The sequence below is a fragment of the Anticarsia gemmatalis genome, chromosome 14 (genome assembly GCF_050436995.1).
Source record: "Anticarsia gemmatalis isolate Benzon Research Colony breed Stoneville strain chromosome 14, ilAntGemm2 primary, whole genome shotgun sequence".
In the NCBI taxonomy this organism is placed as follows: Eukaryota; Metazoa; Arthropoda; class Insecta; order Lepidoptera; family Erebidae; genus Anticarsia; species Anticarsia gemmatalis.
This window is the reverse complement of record NC_134758.1, coordinates 8,065,856-8,088,318: the sequence shown is the minus strand read 5'-3', so window position 1 is coordinate 8,088,318 and position 22,463 is coordinate 8,065,856. Positions and strand designations below refer to the sequence as shown.

The 22,463-nt window shown below is 35.5% G+C and overlaps 1 protein-coding gene across 2 annotated transcripts in view; it reads left to right on the top strand.

The window, feature by feature from the left end:
• The window catches only part of Tmep (Transmembrane endosomal protein), a 30,789-nt gene that overhangs the window by 776 nt on the left and 7,550 nt on the right, over positions 1-22,463 (top strand). For both annotated transcript variants that reach the window (XM_076123136.1, XM_076123137.1), the window contains exons 2-7: positions 5,133-5,277; positions 13,264-13,429; positions 18,588-18,814; positions 20,670-20,871; positions 21,534-21,769; positions 22,139-22,223. In XM_076123136.1, coding sequence (XP_075979251.1) covers positions 5,134-5,277; positions 13,264-13,429; positions 18,588-18,814; positions 20,670-20,871; positions 21,534-21,769; positions 22,139-22,223 — 1,060 coding nt within the window. In that variant the 5' untranslated portion in view covers position 5,133. The remainder of the gene's footprint in view (positions 1-5,132; positions 5,278-13,263; positions 13,430-18,587; positions 18,815-20,669; positions 20,872-21,533; positions 21,770-22,138; positions 22,224-22,463) is intronic.

Genomic DNA, 22,463 nt, shown 5'->3' with positions numbered 1-22,463 from the left:
AATTGCAGTAATCTGTGAAGTATGAAGTCTATGAATATGATATTTTCTGTATTCAATTTCATTGTGATACAGATATTGGTGTTGTTTGCATACTGTCTATTGAAAGAATACCATTTGTTTACACAGCTGATGATTAAACAGAAACAATGACATCAACTATGACCAAGCAGGTTTTATGATTTATATACCTCTTTAGTATTTTGGCAGTAATATTAAATATTGCAAAATTTAAAAAAAAATAAGTCACTTAAGAAGCCTAGATCGGAACATGTGCATACACTTTTACAATTTACCTTATAAACTAGTCTATTAGTGCAATATTTCATAATTGTTTGAATGAATCACTAGAAATATCAGAATATTACTATACAAGTACTATAATATCACATTGATGTCTTCTATTTCCTTGAAAAAGAAAGAGACAGCAAGTGCTTGATAGCAAATGATTAGGAACATAAAACAGTAAAACTCGACACTGTGTTTTCGTTCTTTCTTCAAACTTACTTAGTTCTATTTAATTGTATTTTTGAAAAAGTATCAGTGTGATGGCAATTTTGAATTAAGTGGTGTTTTCCTTCAGTTTTCATTTGTGGTATGTGTTTATAGTTTAATAGGTGTAAACAGTATCACATAGTATTTTTAAATAACTGTTTTACTTTCTGTATCTTAAAATCTTGTTGGTTCAAAATAGTTTGTTTGTCCGAATAACAAATAATTATATTTACATTCAAGAAATGTTTCCTTTAAATCATTTATCAGAGAAATAATAGAATAAGATTTCAGAAATGTTGTGATAACACCATTTAATTAGTCATTACTTGTTATCTTATCAATCCTTATCAGTGGTGATGTGTTATAAACATAACCTTATGAGCAAAGAAAAAAATATTAGCATTTATATTTGTTTAGGAATTACAAATATTTATACCTACCTAGATATTAAGAAAGTGTTAGGTACCTAGTTATATGAACTGCATAAGTAAACATTTACTACTAACTATTTACTTATTTAAATATTTGGTAGTTTCTAGACTGCCGCAATGGGGCAGTCAGTAATATATCTTCTGATTTTCGTTCGCTTCCCAGGTCAGGCAAAGTACCGTGGGATAATTTTACTCATATTTGAATATTTCTCAATAGTGACCAAGAGTTTGTAATCTGTTTAGTAAATAACAATAGGCTTGCTATGTTACCTAAATGTGTATTACTCATACCTCTGCTTGTATCTTCGTGTATTTATGTAGATAGTTTCCAATTTTAGTCAAAATAAAGACATTTAAAAATCTTCTAAAGATAGGTAACTTATATTTCCATAATTTGTAATACAACATATCAAATGATATCAGATTATTGGTATTCAATATCAATTCAGATAAGGAATAGTTAGTCAACTGGTATAGAGTGGGGTAAATTGTGATCTGCCTACCTCATTTAGAGTCTTTATGTTTGTTGTATTTTTATATTTATTGCATTGTAAGTTTGTTTTTATTCTCAAATTATATTTAGTTGTCATTTTTGTAATACTTTCCATTAAATGAGCTGGAGTCAAAGGCAAACTTACTTACTGTTAAAAAGAAGAAATAGGTATCTATGTAAACAAAGGTATGCCCATACAAATAAATAGTATTTAACAAAAAAAACGGATAAAAGAAATCAACTTCTTTTAAAATGCTAAGTGTGGTTTAGATCCAATCAACTTAAAAAAAATTGATTGTGTTGCCACTTGCAAAATAGTATAAAAATAAAAAATAAACCAGTTTGTTAAATATCTGAAATCAAGGTCATTGAGTCATTGCATATTACACAGTAATCTACTTAAATCTACTTTTATAAGGCAGACATCAAGTAAATGTTAAAGTTGGAGCAGATTTATTTCTGTTAAAAGTCACTTGTTTGTTGTCTATCAGGTTTATGTTGGGATTTTCTAGAAGAACATGTTGCTATTTGTTTTGGCCATGATACTGTTATTATCAGTTCAAATATGCTTGTTTAATTGTTTCTATACACTATACTGTATTCATCTATTACAGATGATTAAGATGTTGTCAGGTACTCTTTACTAAATCACAAAATAGACAAAATCCCTTGTCTTGTCTGTCTATCTTTTCATATAAAAGTCAGATCTGCTTCTCTCTTTAGGCTACTGCTATACTTTGGTATTTTCACGCACATTTTGTATAAAGTCAATGAATTTGGATTGTGGAAAATGTGATAGGTTTCGCGATTGGATGCCGATTTACGAGTGCCGATTGGAGAGTGGTAGAACGATTTCGATGGTCTGATAGTCACATTTGAAGTAGACTTATTTTAAAATAAAACAAACAGGCGATTCATAAAATATTTTGTAGAATGTTTCAGGTCATAACAATGACAAAGGGGTTAGTGTTATATTTAGCCAAGTTTGGTTCAACACCCTCGATACAATGTGTAAACATATCAATTATAATCCTATAAGTGTTGGATATTTACAGTACTGTGGGTGTCCCCATATACACATAGTATTTATTATTTTAGATCGAAATAGAATCCTTCTGTAGTAAAACTTCACATATTTTTCTATGCAGGCAAAGACATATTATAATATTCTTTAATTTAACGTAACACATTTCCTTGTTTTTTAATGACGACTACCGTAATGGTGACCGGGGAATTCCCTACCTTGAAAATCAATTACGTAAAATTATATGGAAGGAACATGAGGAACTTTAGTGATTTACTTCCAGAATAACAAAATTTTAGGATACTGAATCATTTTGATATAAAATAAAACCATCTATAATATTCTATTGTTTATACTTCATCTAGAAATGTATAAAGAAATGTTAAATTCAACCCATTAGCTAATCAATGTTCATAAAGAGCTAACCTTCAGTTGTAGAACAGACCATTAAAATATTCTGTCCTCTTAGTCACCACATTACCCATAATGTCCAATTAGACTAGGTAGTAATACTATTTTATATTAAAAACTCACTGCAGAATATAGTTCTTAAATCACAAATTCAGCATTCAGTAGGTAATATAGGCCACATATTATTAGGCCAAGGTAGGCCTGAACTTGGGCGAAACAAACTGCAAGGTTAGCAAAATGAAGGTTGTAAAGCTGCGTCTTATTGGAGGTACACCGCATCAGGTCGAGGCTGCCTAATGTAGACGTAGCTTAATTGGCCTGAGTGTTATCAAACACGGTGAATACTTATTAGCTAAAGTGTAGCTGTTTCAGGAAACACTAAAAGCTAGGCGGAATAAAATACTTGGAGTAAACATTTTAAGATCTGTTTTCAGCATTAAAAATAGATCTCTGTAATGCCTCTTGCTGCGGCTGTTCTTATCGCGCCCACACACGCGCTTCGATTTTCCTTGCACCGCTTTGCTGACCGACTTACCAGTGTTTACTACTACTGTTTTGAACTCCACTTGTTAGTTCATTAATTTAAAAAATACGTATTTTTCTCACATCCTAATAGTTCCTCATTTTTAAATCGACGATCCTTTCTTGGATGCATCTGATCTTATCTCCCTAATGGGTCCTAAAGTTCTCGTGTTTATGTCACCGAACTAAAATCTCTAATGAGCAATCGCATCATCTAGCGACAATTATCATCGGTTAGACGCACGGATGATATTCCAGCTCGTAATTTCTCTTACATGTTATCTAATGAGCTGATGTACAGATAAAATAACTTTCCACACGATATAGTCGCGTCGTCGCTGATTTACCGTCAAGTGTCTGTTTTCAATTAAGATTAGCAGTAACATTTATGACAACCAGTTCTTGATACGTAAGATATCATAATTTACGAATTAGTCTCACCCTGCGTTCAATCAACAGTTGCAGCCAGATATATTTCACTTTTGAAAGAGGAGGCACATGTAACAAGCACTTGATGATGATGATCTAATAGCGACGGCTTGTTTGATTTGTCCCATGAGCTTATGAGCAGCATTGGTCTTAATAGCACATGTCTAAATCTACTTGAAGTATATTTATTCAAGTCAATTCCACGGAACAGTGAACCCTCTAAGACACACTAACAATAAAATGGAATTTCCCCTGAGAACAGACCTTGCACCGCGTATGATGTCATTACAGACCTTGTGTCTGATGGACTAACAACTTAACAGGCAGTGGTGCATTGTGGCATCGTTGTTCTCTTTAAAACCAACCCACGCTTGCTTTCCTGTTGAATATTGTTCAGTTAAGGGCAGAAACGTTTCTTTGAAGTGTATGTATGTGATGTAGAATGACTATTTACGTTACAAGAGTAGGAACATCTTCTAAGAAACTTGACAAATGGTGTTGTATTCCCTCTGGATACGGAGGTCATATAGCAGTCGGTTCACATTAATAATGTAGGTACTTAGTTCTCGCAATACACACGTTGCTTCGTGTCTCGCGAGACTTCAAGAAGATACATTAGATGGAAACCACCGCTATTTGACCTCAGTTTAATTATTGCTCATAGATACTCGTACGGTGGTCAAAGCCACAATGATTTGATTAGATAAACGCCCCTGGGATTCAATTTTATTGTTTTGCTAGCACATTGTTTCAGATAGGCCTTGCTGCGGCCGAATGATGAATTGTAATAGAATATACTGCTGGAATTTAAACAATGTTCTTTTGATTTAAATGATTGCATCAGTATGTTGTAGATCATTATCAATTTGTCGGTCTTTAATTAATTGATATATTTGTACTTCGTATTTTATATAAACAGTTATTCAGTGATGTATTGTTTACCGAAATAAATAAAAAACAAATGTCTTAACATTGCTTGCTCATATTTGTTAAAATTCTTCTTTTATGCATGAAGTAAGATGAGTATATGCGAAGTTGTCCGTGCTTTCATCAAAATTATATTACCTGTCAACGAATTAAAGTATTGTTCTGTGTAATTCACATAAAATGTCTAACTACTTTAAAACCTCATGCTCCATTTTCCTTTGTTAAAAAAGTGCCTCAAAAACCTCAATAGAAAAACCTTAATGTAATTAATGGTTTCGTGATGGGCGAATTGTAGTAATACGCAGTTTGCTAGTACCGTTACTTTTGTCCCGCGTTTATACTTTTCTATTTCGCTGCTGAGAAATCTTTTGCAAAATTGTAAGATTGTACATTTTGTTCGCAGAATGAGTTCGACAGAAACGATTAACGTGACGGCGCAGCCGATGAAAGAGGTGGTCCACGACCAGACCATGTTTCTTCAAACCCCGGCCGCTCAGGGTATCGCCGGCATATTTGTGTTTGCAGCACTTTTCATAACTTGCCAACAGGTAATTATATCTAATACGGTTCCCAGAAGCCGGTTATCTTGTTTTCTTTATTAGCAATAATGGCCGTGACCAAGACATGTTGTGCATTGACATGGATGCGTTCAAACGAGTTATTGATTGCGGGACCCCACGCAGGTGTCTCGTCGCATCCCATGCCGCCATTGTGCAAAATCGTAGAAAGTCGTACCTACTAAGTGCTCTAGTGAAACGTGCAATACCTAGTTAGGCTAAGTTATGCAAGAAAGTGACACTTACTCCAAATTTAATTTTACGCTTCAAGATCCAAATCTTTGTTTGCAGAACAATACAAAGACAAAAGCATCATTACGTTCAAAGTGTCTGTATTGTCACAGGTGTGGATACGTCATTCTATTTTTTCAGAAGTTGTACGAACGCTAAAATACCCAATACAAAAACTTGAAGAATAGAGAAACGCGCCGCTTGCAAGAATCGATTGTTGCGATTATAGTGAAGCATTGCATCAACCAGACAATCAATAAAATTAGAGCTATTAAACTATTTTTCTATTGAAATCTTTGGAGTACGTGACATTTTTTGTGCGATTAGGAATGTTCATGGTGACGGGATGTACTTAATCAATTTTAATGACACCCGCATGTAGTTTGTTTAACAAACACTTAAGTTATTGGATTGCGGGGTAAATGTATCAGGTTATGAGAAGCTACGGATGTATCGCTGAGTGAGACTCGATGACGTCAGACCGTGATATTATTTGAAGCGAGTAGATTGTATAAACAACGGTGTGTTGCGTCAACAGCGTCAAGATGTGACACACCTGTGACCTAGACGCGTAGACGATTCCACACTTATGTTATACACATCACTTTTCCTTCTGGCAAGGTAGCTTCTGCCTTGAATTTATTAAAATTGTATGAATGTCTTTATTACCGACAAAATGGCTAAATATGTGCACCATTACCGAACACTCCTCGCGTTCTATGATATAATTTATGCTGCTTATTTATTTACGTTTCAGTAGCGAAAGTTCGGCTTGATCAGATAAAATAACCCTTATGTTTCCTTCGGCCTGTAGCTGATTGTCCGTAATAGAGAAATAATGGTTATAAGGAACTAGAAGGCGTGACGTAATGTTAAATCGCGCCACAATACACAATGAGAGATTGTAAGGAAACAAAAAACGGGTGGAAACTATTAGACCACCCGCTATTTGTTTTATTGGAGTTTTGGATTTATCCTAATAATATTTGTGTACCTATATTTTTCGAAATTTCGTGTATTTTGATGTACTTAAATAAAAAATAGCTGATGATTTAATTTATTTCATAGCAAGGTATTGTACAAAATGTCATGTTTTACGCTTCGTACAGCTTATTACTCATACAAATACACATTACACCGGAAGATAACTAAATAGAAAGGTGGAAAATAGCATCAAACCTGCAATTAAAAGTAATACTCATCAGTCAATAGTGTAATTTACGCGTACGTCATGTAAAATATGCAACAAATGAGTCATTAGAACTTTGAGATTCCGTATAAGAAAACGTGTTCTACACATTAAGAGAATCGTTTTCCGCGTTTCAGTACATCGTAGCAAAAATATTGATATGTATTTAAAAGTCTAGAGTAGCAATTTTTTATGATATTTTGTTATTTTATTTGGAGTTTTCCTAAAAGATTTAAGCCTTTTTTGTTAAATTATAATGAGATGCCCGAGGTTGGTAGAGTTTATTCTGATTCTGAAGACTTATACAGGCGTTTTTCTTTGTTCAATGAAAAATATTATACCAACACATTTTTATATTTGTTTGATTTGTAATAACAGATATCGGCTAATAAGGATACTTGTTATAAAAACAAATATCCTGCATCTACACAAAAATAAATACGTATTTATTTTTAATAAAAAGCTGTAGTAAGCGTGTAAACTGTTTAGGGAACAACAAGGGGAACACATTAATTTCGCTTAGGTAGAATATAACATAATTTCAAAGTTAGATTTCTAACGACTTTAGTTGCGAATAGTAGCGAAACAAACCACATACACAATAATATACGTGTACATTACTATCACTACAAACTTTATGGAATTCACCGCGGTTGGTATCTTTTACAAAGGTTATTTAGATTTTGTACACTTTCCAATACATCCCATTCCATGATTTTCCCTAAAAACGCTTCGATGGTCTAAAACACCAAATCACTTATGACATGATTAAAAGGACAGCTAGCAGGCTATATATGCTACGTAACTCGTAGTCCATTGAAATGTTACATGAGTTTTACATTTCTTAGAGGACGCAATTTTATTTTTGGAACATGTAGGGGGGGTCAATAGAAGCTTAACTTGAAGTTTGTGGGGTTGCCACTCTTGTCCCCCGGCCGCCATCTTGGAAAAGGGGGTGGAAACACTTTTTTCGCTATATCTCAGAAACTATGCGTCTTGCAATAAAATTGTAAAAGCATAATTTGTAGCAAATTATTTTGCCTACAAATATGATGAATAACTTTTTGCCCTAAATTAACAATTAAAGAAGTTATAAGCAAAAAAGTGCAATTTTATTTATAACAATTTTCTTTATTGCTCTATAACTTTTTTTGACGACAGCCGCGCGGATCGATCTCTGAGGTGAAGCCACGCTTGCCGAGGTTGTTCTGTGGATGGGTGACCATCTTATACATATCGAGCTCCTCCGTGTTTCGGAAGGCACGTTAAATTGTGGGTCCCGGCTGTCATTTTCGAAGATCTTTGATAGTCGTTAACAGTAGTCAGACGCTTGAATGTCTGACAACCAGTCTTAACGAGGGGTATCGTTTTATATCCCAGATAACTGGGTTGTGAAGGTCAGATAGGCAGTCGCTCCATGTAAAACACTGGTATTCAGCTGCATCTGGTGAGACTGGAAGCCGACTCCAACATAGTTTATAAAAAAGGCTACGCTGATATGTATAAATACAAAAAAATTACCTCAGACCAATCTTGTAGAGTATTTTTCGAGGAAAATTTATCCCTATAATTTTTTTTATCTTCATTAATTAGAAACTCAGTAACAGCGCTCCGAAGTAGACCGGCTTCGGAAAGAAAATTTTTGTAAAAAAAAATCACTTTTTTGCTTATAACTTTTTTAATTGTTAATTTAGGGCAAAAAGTTATTAAACATATTTGTAGGCAAAATGATTTGCTACAAATTATGCTTTTACAATTTTATTGTAAGACGCATAGTTTCTGAGATATAGCGAAAAAAGTGTTTTCCAAGATGGCGGCCGGGGGACAAGAGTGGCAGCCCCACAAACTTCAAGTTAAGCTTCTATTGACCCCCCCTACACGTTCCAAAAATAAAATTGCGTCCTCTAAGAAATGCAATATTCGGCCCTCAAATTGTAACATTTCAATGGACTATCGTAAAAGTGAACTTTAAAGTAGAAGCGTTTAAAGTACGTATAAAATTCGTGAGTCCATTATTTTTGGCATATAAAACAAATCATTTTAAGTAATTTGGCATAAAATTTTACCAAATTTTAGTTAGCGTAGTTTAAATAGCTGCTGTCGAAAAGGTACACTTACCTGTGTTAGTGTATCTGTGTATAACACGCCTCATACAATGTCGTTAAACGACAAAGCCACTCAACAAGTAGGCAACTAAGGGCCTTCGAGTGCCGTACCGAACACATAAAGGTTGTAAGTTCAAATCCCATCCATTTGAGGTGAACACGAACTTATACAGGCAATGCACGACTAATACCCGGATTCTGAGGTACATTTAGCGGTAGTTTATCTATTCAATAGCGTTTAATCTATTAGGTCGGGGGAAAAGTCTTTTCGCATTATCGTATGTATGAACTTGTAATAAAATCTTTTCTCTACACAGAAAAGTTCGATGTTTGGGTAGCTCACGAGCTCACTGTAATGAACCGTGTACTCATTTGTGATTCTTGAAGCCAAAGAGATTTGATTACAAGTTCATACATACTATAATGCAAAGAGACTTTCCACGACCTAATGTATATAAAAAAACGCTATTGAATAGATAAACTACCGCTAAATGTACCTCAGAAACCCGGGGTTAGTGATATCATGTTTTCGCAAATATTTGTAGCTTCAAGATGTTTTTAGACTACCTGTCTGTAATTCATTCACGAATGTAGAAAGTGTGAAACTAGTATGTACAATATGCATTTATACCGATTTTTAAAAGTCGCATTATACCGCTTGGCATATAATTTATTGTGTTATGTTCATGAAACTAGTAATTAATTTTAAACGTAATTTCTCAACAAAGCGTATTATGTCGTATGGTGTCTTTTGCTGTACTAGGTATGTACAAAAGTAAGAAACTATTTGAAAACTTATAATTTGATTTGCGAACAATATGGAACTTTAAACGATTCGAGTATATTTTCGACCATGAGCTTAAAACTTGTAATTATTTAAATGAAATTCTAGGAGGCTAGTGTGATATTTAAATTAACCCTTCAGAAACGACGAAGACTATCAAATTTTTCAAAGGCATTTCATTAATCAAATAAGTATAAAGTTATGGTGTTATATCGTGTTGTTCTACAGGCATAGTTTACTCTAGTTTATTTCTAACACAGCTGAAAAACGATAACAATTGCTTTTTGTTCGGGGCTACGGTGCTTACACGCTATGCGGTTGCAAATGTTACATTATTTGGCGTAACACGTAACTGTGTGAAATATTAAGTAATGTTAAAACTTTACGTAGGTACTAGCGACGAGTGTGATGTATCGATCGAGCGTTATCGCCACTCTGCCTGGTCTTGTCTAAGCCAATATAGGCGGTATTGATAAGAAATTAACAGAAACGTCTTGTTTATGTTTCTTTAATAGCTTTGCGATAGTTGTTAATTAACTTTATGCTAATCTTTTGTCTGATTTCCAATCAGTATCACATTATGAAGCCGAAGAGGGACTATTTATAAACAAAAACAAGGTCTTCAACTATTTGTTTTCGTTGGATTTCGTGCGAAATTCGGTATCTGATATGGTTTGTTATATTGACAACGGAACGGTGCGGTATTAAGTTAAAGTAGCCGTGACAGGGTTGATAAACAACTATCACAAACATGACCCCGCATACTTTTATCGTGAAAATCGATAGTAAATGCGATGTATGCGGGATGACGTATGTATTTACCATGTCTATAGTTTCTGTACGTCTTCGACTGCTCGCAGTTCGGACACGTGCGACTTTGGTCGCGGTTGACGTCGGCTAGGGGTCGTTCAACCAATCAGACGATTTTAGGCGGCTAATGTTACCTTATGATACTGAATTCATAGCATATTTAAAGAAAAACTGTCTGAAAAGAACAGTGTTTTACCTCCTTGTATTGTACGGAAAATTTACTTTGTTCTTACTGTTTTATGAATAGTCTGCTTAAGATTATGCAAATGTGGTATTTAGTAATGATTGGTATCTAATCATATGCATCTATTTATTTATCGAGATACGATTATAATAAAGGCTAACAACTTTATATTTGCTGTTTTTAATTAACCAAAATACCAATCGATTGATAAAATTACAGCCAAAGGAATCACGATGGTATCATATTGAATTAAATACGCAATATAAGATAGTAGATTCACAACTAGCCTTTAAGATTAAGTTAAAGACGCAGTATAAAATGATAGAATGACAACTAGCCTTATTAAGATTTCCCCTTTAGTCATAATTTATTTATAAACACACGTTTTGTTGATACAGTCGTATGTAAAGTAGATCAATAATCAGACGTGGGAAAATTGTTTTTCATATCTTCGTGATAAGAATGTTAAACGCCGATCTGAAATTACCGCGTACCAATTCTTTTGTACTATTATCAGTTACTTTGTTATCGGTACAGTTATGGCCTGTATTCAGTTTTGTATTTACCAACTGATAAGTAACGTGTTATTAAGGTGTATGAATAATGGCTTCGACGATGTGAAACTGGCTACAGACTTGTCATACTCGGTTTTTTGACCTTGCGTTTTCCCATCGGGACAGGAAGTGTACGTGACGGACTGGTACTTTACTGTTACCAAAATGGGTGAATAGCCTTTAATAAAATCCACGAAATGTTACATGGTAATCTAGTTATTTTTTGTGAGAATGAGGCCCTAAACGCATAATGTTCCAACAGTGCCGCGGTTTGAGGTTGAGCACGAGTAACGTTTTGTACTTTATTGTTTTTACGTGCCTTAATAAATCATCTCGCTCAACAAAATTGTTACGAGTAAATATTTTTTACGAAAGATTAACTTTGTTGACTTGAAATATTATTAAGATTGCGGTGAGAAAGATTGATGATGAATAATATGAGAGAAGTTTGACCAAGCATTGAGTAATTAACACTTATACTTGATTGAAATATCTTAACAACAAATTAGGTATAAATCAAATACTTTTGTTTCGATAGTAATTGTACTTTTATATGTTTAGCAATTAGGCAATGGATACTAAATCGTTTCAAGTTTCTAATATAACAATGGTAATTGGTTGCATTCGCTAATCGTTGCAAGCAAAACTAACTACGCTTGTTAAAATAAACCGTTTATCGCACTTAATTGGAAAGGAGCGGTCTTTAGATTCATGTAAGCTGTGTTATGGACAATCATATCGAACCAGGCCATTTGTATTGTTATAAAATTGCGCATAAAAACTAGAAGAATGGCCTCGAAACTATTTTGAAATTCCAAAGTAAGTCTAGTCGCTATCTTTCCATCGTTTGTTTGTAACTCATTACTGTGTAAATACGTAGTTGCATTAGTGTATAGTATCAAGTGCAATATTGCTACTAGTTACGTAATCTTTTAGAGCGTTTATAAATTAAACTTTGAAGTTAATAAACAATTAACACGGGAAATCACACGACCGTTTCAAAGGCGGTCAGATAGTAAATACTCCAAGAAACGTTGTTTTAGAGTAGCGTAGCGGTAGCACCGTTATGTCTTGCTCAATTAATATATCTCAAACTAATGATTTTGGTCGTAAACGAAGAGAGCGTAACTATACCTCGTGCTTTCGACCCTGTTCACTCTGTTCCGCAATCAATTTTGTTTTAGTGAAAACCTAACGTTCCCAATACATAAACATTATAATAATATTCGACGCGAAACGGCTGACTTTCGATTGTAGAAAATGAGTTTATTTCTCTACGCATTTTGTCGTGACTGTCTAATGATTTGGAACGGAAACAAACGGTAGATAATGTCATAACATCTTTATTATGTATTAGAGATTGGTACCTGAGTAGAATGATTCAAGAGAGTTTATTTCGTGCAATGAACTGATAGACTTGTGACCAAACTTTATAGTCAGATAATAAATTTTAACTGATTTCTGAATTAGTTCATTGCACAGGAAATGCATTAATTTATCGCATATCTAAACAAAGACGCGAACCAAAATAACAAAGTTATGTAGTTGGCAAAGTTTCGGGTAGATATTTCGAGGTAAAGTTTGCTAGATTTGACGGTACTGGCCTCAAAACACGCTTAAATCTGAATGTTATAGAGCAACCGCTATTTGTGACAAATCTATCTTTGAGTTAATGGTGTTGAATCCGTTTTGTATAATGTGAAGATTGCATTCACATTAGGAGACTTCGGAATCTCTCACTTTCACGTTTGTCGCCGACAATGTTGCTAACAGCAGTCAATTATCACTATCTGAAGCGGCTACAATGACAAGAAAAGTCTGATGACATTGTCAAAATTCCATTTGTTCATTTAACTGACTTTTATCCAAAGGTGAAACTGACCGTAAATGGTCAAAGCATCCCGGTCGTGAACAATTTGAGTTTCTTATCGTTTGTAAATCACATGTATCGGAATATTGACATACTGTACTTTGCCATCATAAATTGTCTTGCCCATGGGCACAAAGGGTACGGCAACCTTTACTAACATTGTATGTAAGGCGATTCAGTGAAGTAAAATCATCTATCATTATCTATTTTCTCACGGCCACTTTTATAAGTTGTTGCGTTTCCATTGCAGATTTACCAGCACCTCCGCTGGTACACAAACCCATCGGAACAGCGCTGGATAGTGCGTATACTGTTCATCGTACCAATATACGGTTGCTACAGTTGGATCTCGCTGCTGTTCTTCAATGGCAACTCCTACTATGTATACTTCTTCACCGTCAGAGATTGCTATGAAGGTAAATATGAACACTCTTGCACTTTTAACTTTTGAGACATTAATTGCTTGACGCGTACTCTATATTTTAGTATACCCTACATAATAACCCGGGGGTAGTGGGATTCGTAAAACTATAGTTTGTTAAAACCGATGAGACTTTGATAGTGGATCTGTTAATCCTATATTTAGTAGACAAATGTATGGAAATAATGACGTTGATAGATGCGTGGGTATTGAATCGAGGTATACATACGTAAATATGATTAGCAATGAACTTCAAAGAGCCCAAAACAAAAGAAGGTCTCTATATTGTCAGTGTCTGTTTATATCAGTTACTGTTGATGTCAGTGGTGATGATATCATTCATGCAAAATACATCCTAAATGAAGCGCTTGCTCTAATCTTAGCTCGTTAGTTGGCTTTTTCAGGTCGCTATTGTACATCAGTGTCTAGGGTTGACTAGGTTATCAAAAATGATTAAAGTTATAGGTATGTACTGGTAAAAGGTTCATCCAAAACGCTCACGCTATGTAGTTTTTTCGTTAATGTTAAAAACAAAATTATTACAGACATAAACATTATATTAGGCATTTGATCTCAACGAAAATATGATATTAGTGACGTCACTATCTCGTATTTCTGTACAAAAATGCTATTTGTTAAAGGGTAGCTGATTTGACTGGTAGCAACACTATTAGCGATATGTAGGATATCCGTCTATGTGTAACAAGTCAGTCTATGTAAATAGATTAGATAACTACAGTTAAATAGCGGACAGACAAGCTATAAAATGCTATTAGTAAAACAGTAATGTTCTTAGTGCAAGAGATGCATCGGAATGTTAAGAATGGTATTCAAGACACAAACACTCGCTAGTCTCTACCACTATTAAACTAACGATTAGCGATTTCTTTTCTTTAAAAAAATGTTCTGTTGATGTTGGTTTCTTAGTTAAATGATGTTAAAGTTAACGAATTGCGTAACTGCATTCGCTAAATTATTTTACAATAGAAGATTGGGGGACGGGATGCAGAAAGTACTGTTAAAAAAAGGAAAAGTGTGATAAAATTTGAATGCATTTTACCTCAAAGAAAATCACTAGAAATGAATTAACGTAGATAGAACTTGCCTTTGAAATAAGGTTAAAGATGCACAACATATATTTAGAAAATCGCTCCAAACATCTGTAGTACGTCGGCCTACTAATTGATTAGATCTAAACGATCGGTGTATTGATTACGCAAACGCAACATAACTTCATTGGTATCGTGTTGGAAACGCACTCGCGCAACAGGGTCAGCCACCTTGATGAGGCAATTGACTGCGTACCAGAATATATCGTGACGAAGTGACGAACAACTTTATATATAAGACACGAGAGTGTTATATTTCCTGTGACACTTCCTTATAAATAAATCTTTTAAGTCATCCAAGAAAATTGTATTGTTAGTTTCCTTAACTGCAAGTTTGATGCAGTGGTTAACGTGGTCACCTCGCCCCAATAACCAGTAGCGTCGCGTTGGTGGGTTCGAATCCCACCCGGGTCAGCATTTTTGTGATGAGCACGAGTATCTGTTGTAAACCTGATTCGAATTGAAAAAATATTTTTGTGTTGTCCATTTATTGAGAAAATAACAGGCTATATAATATCATGCAAGGACTAATAGGAGTGGAGCAGCAATAAAAAAGTATGAAGGGGAAAACTAAAATCCACCAGAACGAATTCACAGCTGGTTGTTAATATTATACAGGGTTTAATAAGAGGAAAGATGTTGCAACAAACCAAAATAAGCCATTTAATTGGTAAATTGGGGATGTACAAGTAATTATAGCCGTATTTTTCTTCAATTTGTTTTACAAAACATCAATTTTCGTTTTATTAATGATTGTATGTGTGTTAATCTATGAATCGGCAAACATTTAATTTTTAATGCGTACAGTCGTGATTTTTAAACTAGGTCATGGTTGTATGTGAAAAGAGATGCTCATTTATTTGGTAAATGATTTAACTGTTGAAGACGGCTCAATGTCCATACATTCACTTAGTCTTACTACGTCGTTGTAATATTTGTAGTTCCTCAATCATTTCCACAAGCCTCATGCAGTTATACGTCTGTATCTGATTGGTAACTAATTCTGAGAGTGGGAGGAGCTTTATATCACCCATTGTTTTGATTGGTTGTTATCAGTGTTATCAAAAGGAATTTCATGTATGATAGAGGTTTGGTAAACACCATTTTGATTCTCGGATTTGATCAATAATGAAGCTAATTGTTTAGTTGTACGCCTATCTTCGATCTAAATAGACTGACTAATAAGAAGTATTTACTAATGAATGTTCTGCCGAAAATTCATCTACATACACATATTAGGTTTTAATAAAATTGTGTATTTCTAAAATTAAAGTATCAAATACGCCACCGTCAGCTGCCTGTGTGTCACAAATCTAAAATTTTTGTACCTCCACCGGTCTCGAAGCTTGCATGAGCTTCTAAGTTGTAGGGCTATAATTACGGCATAGCCAACATTTTTTCGTGAACTCACATAAATTTATGCTTATTTTATATTTAGACTCATTTAATATTTAAATGTATAATTTATACATGCATAATATATTCAATATATTGATCATATATGTATTTCTACGAGGCTTCCAATTCCCGCGCTTATCACGAAGAGCTTATTAATATTTAGCATTATGTCCGTCTGACCTAGTATTAGTATCTAGTTTTCAAGTAGTTAAGTTAAACGTTTTAGATAAAAACTGCATATATTAACAAGTGACATTTTTCAAAATAACTTGCAAATAGTTTCATAAAGTAAAAACGTTTTATAAAGGACGGGAAGAACGTATAGAAGAACGTTTAATAAAAATCGTTTTAGGGAGCTCTAAATCAAAATCATGTATAGTGTGCTTATGAAGCCATTTGCTCTTATAAGATCTTAAAGGTCTGGTTGTTACAAGTTTAGTTAGAAGCCCAATAGTATTAAATAGCCTACTAAAAAGGGTAAGTTATTAATGTAGGAAAGCATTATGGATATTAGGAAATGTTATATTGCTATATCTATGTAGGTTATTGCAGATTATCAATATGCGTTTTTTTAGTACAGCCACACTTCGTACTTGGAAATAAAGCCTATTCTCATTATTAGGGTCATAAACCTTTGTTTATAAATAAAGAAATAATAACCATAGTTCATTGGCAGTAGATATTAAATTATTTTCTAAACACGTACCGTACACGACCGTGAATAATTGATTTCAATTTTATGATAACATTTCTGGACAAAGGCCATTATCTATTACGTCATGAATAACATATGTATTTGTAAATAAGGGTTTTGTCTACTGAATTATATTTACATGACCGCTTTATTAAATTCTGATCTACCTTCTTTTACCTTTTAAAGTCATTTTTTTTTAAATATACTTAATAAGAAAGACTCAAATTAGAGTAAGCATCCCAGATCATAAAACAACTTAAATATTTAAGACGGACTTATTTTCAATGCCTAAATCACAGTTTCCTTTGATCGCAAGTTTTAATTAGCAATATACCTAACATAAATAAATACATTACATAAAATCACACCTTTTTCCTTGCCTTAAGACTTTATCTTATCTTATCTTTGGGGGTGGGGGTGCCAGTTAATGCCTGGCTGACACTTCGACCATTCCTGATCCTTTGCGTCACCCCCTCCTTGCTACTTTTAGACGTTGGGGGGCAGGGCAAAACTTATCAGTTTTGCTATGCACCCCACCGGAAGCAGCCTGTAGTCTTCTGGTTTCGGGTAGCCGCATCCTAGAAGATCCATTCTTTTTCTTCCTAAAGCATCACACTCGCACAGTATGTGTTTCATAGTTTCTGCTTCTTCATTGCAGTGCCTGCAATTAGGGTCATCTACGGCTCCTATCTTATTTAGCATGTAGTTCGTGCCGTAGTGACCTGTGAAAGCACCTAGTATTTTCTTGATGCTGTCTTTGCTGAGGTTTTTTAGGTTATTACTCCAGCTTTTGTTGACGTTGTTTATGAACATTTTCGAATGGGTTAGTCCAGATATGGCTTTCCATTCTTTCAGATGCTGTAGCCTAACTTTGTTGGTTCGGCCTACCTTGTTCAGGTTCTTTATGCAATTCAGTACAAGTCCCGAATTGACCTTAAAACAGCAGAGAGCTTTAATAGCTGCTTGACTGTCGCTGAGTATATAAATGTCGCGATTTTTTGTATCTCGTTTTATAATCTCTTGGGTGCATTCGATGATTGCGTGTACTTCTGCTTGGAAGACTGAAGCATATCTGCCTAGGCTAGTACTTATGCTGCAGTCCTCCGAGTGGACGCCTGCTCCTGTGCCGTTCTGCATTTTGGAGCCATCGGTGTACCATATCTGTCTCGATTTTGTTTGTGTGTAGAGACCTTGACTCCATTCTTCTCTCGTCGGAATCGTCATCTTAAAGTTTCTGTGAGTGACTAGTATTGTCTGTATTTTGTCAGAGTTCATATCTAGCATCTCTTTTAGATGAGGTTTTATGCCCATGTTTGTATGGTTGCATGTCATCATCTTCCTTGTCCCGAGGTTTGCATCTTTGAGTCTTTTCAACGCATTGATTGCCTCTCTTTGGACTGTAAGGTGCAACGGAGTGATTCCAAGTAAGGTTTCCATTGCTGCCGTTGGTGTTGTTTTGAAGGCACCTGTTATAGACATGCAGGCAACCCTTTGGATTGTGCTGAGCGCTTTCTTGCATGTCTCTTTATTGGTTCTTGGCCACCATACTACACTTCCATACTTGATGATGGGTAGGATCATCATTGTGTAGATCCAGTATAGTACCTTCGGTTGGAGTCCCCATGTTTTGCCATAGGCCCTCCTGAGCATGCCAAAAATCCTCAAGGATGTATTCGTTACATGCTCCTGGTGTTTTTTCCAGGTCAGATCTTTGTCCAGTATAAGTCCTAAGTATTTGACCTGTGTCGACCATTGTAGTTCTTCTCCGGCCATCTTTAGGCTTTTGAAGTTTTTGAGGTCTCTTTTCCTAGTAAAGTAAAGACCTTGCCTTAAGACTTAAGAACGCCCCTTAGTACAATAATCACAAAAACAGTTTTTTTCTGTGGCAACTTATTATTGCTTGTACTTATTCATGTATCGTGTTTATTAATTCCTAAATCTTTTGTTTTCAGCGTTCGTGATCTACAGTTTCCTATCGCTGTGTTACGAGTACCTCGGCGGGGAGGGCAACATAATGTCGGAGCTGCGCGGGCGGCCCGTGCGTGCCTCATGCGTGAACGGCACGTGTTGCCTCAGTGGCGCCACCTACACCATCGGCTTCCTGCGCTTCTGCAAACAGGCCACCCTGCAGTTCTGTCTCGTCAAACCTGTGTGCGCCTTCATTATTATATTCTTGCAGGTAATTTATCATATAAAATTAACAATTAATGTGTGTATATAATCTTGAAGGTAAGCAAAGTCCCCTACCCGCACTTGACTAGCTAGTGGACGCAAGGCGTAACCTATCCTTCATTACGGGAGGAGACCCTTGCGGGAGGATTTAATGGTCTACATTCATTATTATTATAATGTGTATCGTGATATCCAATGTCTGGACATGAGTCGCTCTGTGGGACATGACGTCACAAAATTTAATCAATCCTAATGATATTATAAATGCGAAATTCTCATTTGGCGATTATGATTAACTCTCAAACTAGTAAGCATACAATTTATCGGACACGAGAGAGAATGCCCCTTTACATTGATTTATCTACACAAATGATTTCTTAATCTCGCTAATCGTTTATCGACTTAGCGCTCTAATCAATATGAGTTCATACCAATTACGTAATGTATTGATTTAATCTTTACCAGGGTTTGCTTATGGTAGTAGTACGGCCTATGGGGAAAAAGATTTCCTCAGCGAAGCGTTGAAATCAACTTACACATTTTTCCTGCATCAATTGTATTCATTAATTGCAAATAAATACATTATCATAATTGTATTGTGGACTTTCCTCTTACGACAGTCGTGTCAGAGGTTAAAGAGTTGATTTACTTAGTAATTGTAGTAAACATTTACTTCTTTATAATGGCCGATAATGGGTTTATCCATTAGTAAGAGGTTTGATAGTATCAATCGAGATAAAGTGAATCATACGCGGATGTTATCAAATGCATTATTGAAACGTTAATAATGTTTATTTTGATGGAAATATATGATATCATTTATATTAGTTAGACACATGCTACACACATATTTGCCGTGTATTCACATTAGGTTCGGCATTAATAGACCTAGCCGGGCTGTAAGACCGAATATGTGTAGATAGCCGCATCCACACTAAGCAAGCAACCTCACGAGGCGTCTCTTTTCTTTAAAATCAAAATGAGCGAGACCGAGATATTGCCTCGCTAGGCTGCTCGCTTAGTGTAGACGCGGCTAATGAATGTTCGGGAAAAATTGTGAGGATCGGACCCGAAGGAACTATCCTATCGGTACAAGCCGAAAATAGCAGTACTTGCCTCGATTCGGTTTTGTTGTTCGATAAATACTATTTGTGTAGCAAGCCTAACTGGTTATAGTGGTGTACTATACCGGAAAAAATATCCTATTTCCTTCCTCGGGTTAAAAATAATACTGTAAAATTTTAGCAAAATCTGTTGTGTGCAAGTTATTAAATAATATTTAGAATCACAAAAATGTGTAACATATAATAGGAGTTGCCGTATTTATTTTTATGTGTTGCTTTTTATGACTTATGTAAAGTAATTGCAACACTATGTGCACAACACACGAATGTCTTAGTTTATTTTAGTTTATCGTTAACGAATCAAATTCTTATGATAAAAGTAAAGTAGTACACCATTTTTGTATTAATAAGTTAAATTTAATAACAAGTTTACAAGAAAATAGCGTTTCTTTCTAGATTGATAATATTTATTTTTGAATGTATTTAAGCTCCAAACCATAAAAAATACGGAAACTAGTGTTGCCAGTTTATGGCTTCCTCATCTAACACTACTTTCGTATTTCAGGAGACACTTCCATAGACGATGGGATATAAAATTTTCTTCTCACTGTAGGGACTATAGCAAGTGAAGTTCTTTGGTCTCCCTAACCATATAGGACGACAGGATACAGTTTTTTTTAATGCACTAGCGGACTAGGAATTATCTAACTTAGTTTAGTTCTTTTCAAAGTTATGCGCGTACATATGTTCCGTTTATTCATTTATATTTATATAGAGATATGTTTATTTGTTGTCCAGGCGCGAGGCTTGTACCACGACGGTGACTGGAGCCCCGACGGCGGCTACATCTACATCACGATCGTGTACAACTTCTCCGTGAGCTTGGCGCTGTACGGACTGTTCCTGTTCCTCGGCGCCACTCGCGAGATGCTCAAGCCCTTCGACCCCGTGCTCAAGTTCTTCACCGTCAAGTCTGTCATCTTCTTGTCGTTCTGGCAAGGTAAGATTCACTACAATATTATATCTATCTATCGTATGGTTAGTGGTCAACCTAGTGTCAAAGTTGTTCAAGCCGCCCGAAAGGCCTTTGACATGGCTTAGCTTATAGGACCGACTTTTTACGTGCCCTCTGTAGCACGGAGACGCTCAGTTCTAATACCACTATGCGGTCACCCATCCATAGAATGACCGCGTCAACGGTTGCTTAACCCACAGATCGTTTACCGACCAGTGAGCACAACTGGCTAGGAGCGCTTCAATATTTACTTGCTATTTTCTCTTAGTTTGATTGCTGTTTGCTCTGCTGTACAGAATATCACCAAAAAGTGACCTTCTGTACACTCTTACCCCTAAAGAGAAAAGGCCATAACCAAACCTCATGTTTAATTAAAACATTATTACATAACGTATGACATGGTTTCTTCATGAAGGTCTTCAAAGTCTTTATGTACATATTGATATCAGATTTTCCTGTATCTGTTATCTATAAGAAAGGTCACTTTAGTTCTAGAAGGGTTGTGTATTCTACAATGTAAATTCTTTGACTATGCATTGACCAATATTTTTGATGTAAAGATGGCCCTGTGTATACTGTGACATCGGTCCAATATTTTTATTCATTACATAACAAACAGGAACATAACTTATCTATTCCATTCGCAGGTGTGGCTCTCGCCATCCTCGAGAAGGCGGAGGTGATCAGTCCGATCCACGACTCTCTGGGCGCGCGCACGACCGCGGGGACGGTGTCGGCGGGGTACCAGAACTTCCTGATCTGCCTGGAGATGCTGGCGGCGGCCATCGCGCTGCGCTACGCCTTCCCGGCCGCCGTGTACGCGCATGCGCACCGCGACCCGCACCGCTCTGTCACTATGCAGTCCATCTCTAGTAGCCTCAAGGTAACTACAACCTTCTTATAAACTCTGATCCGCGTTGATTAAATTATAAGGAAAGTGTATGGTAAAAAGGAATTTAAAAAAAATATGCAGGTAGGTGTCCAAGTAGTGTCAGAGGTACGTAAGTAGAAAAAACATACTAGTATACGTCCGACGCTAATACAAACGTGTTAAAATTGTTAAGAGTCGTGTTGCTTTCTACAAGATAGAAGTTAGTTTAGTTCATACATACTATAATGAGAGAAGACTTTTTCCCCGACCTAATATTGTTGTCATGTCAAAGTATGACTCAATTATGTTAGGAGAGTTATTTTTGAGAACCATACAATAATGGTAAACAAATAAACTAAAATTAATATCTTAACATTCCAGGAGACAATGAATCCAAAGGACATAATGACAGACGCGTTCCACAACTTCCACCCGCAGTACCAACAATACACACAATACAGCTCCGGTAAGAAATACCTGTTATTTACTCATACATACCTGTTACTTTGTCACTGTGATACCGCATGCCCCATATCGCTGCCTGGTCGCATTTTATTTGCTCGTTTTAAATACTTCTCATGTTACCATATTAGTATATTTATTAGGTTTAATATTAGATATTTGAATGTTTAGTTAGACGTGTTCATAAAGGTATAAGTATATTAGTTGTGAATGTCGAAATTGATGGTTTTATCAATTTAGCTCG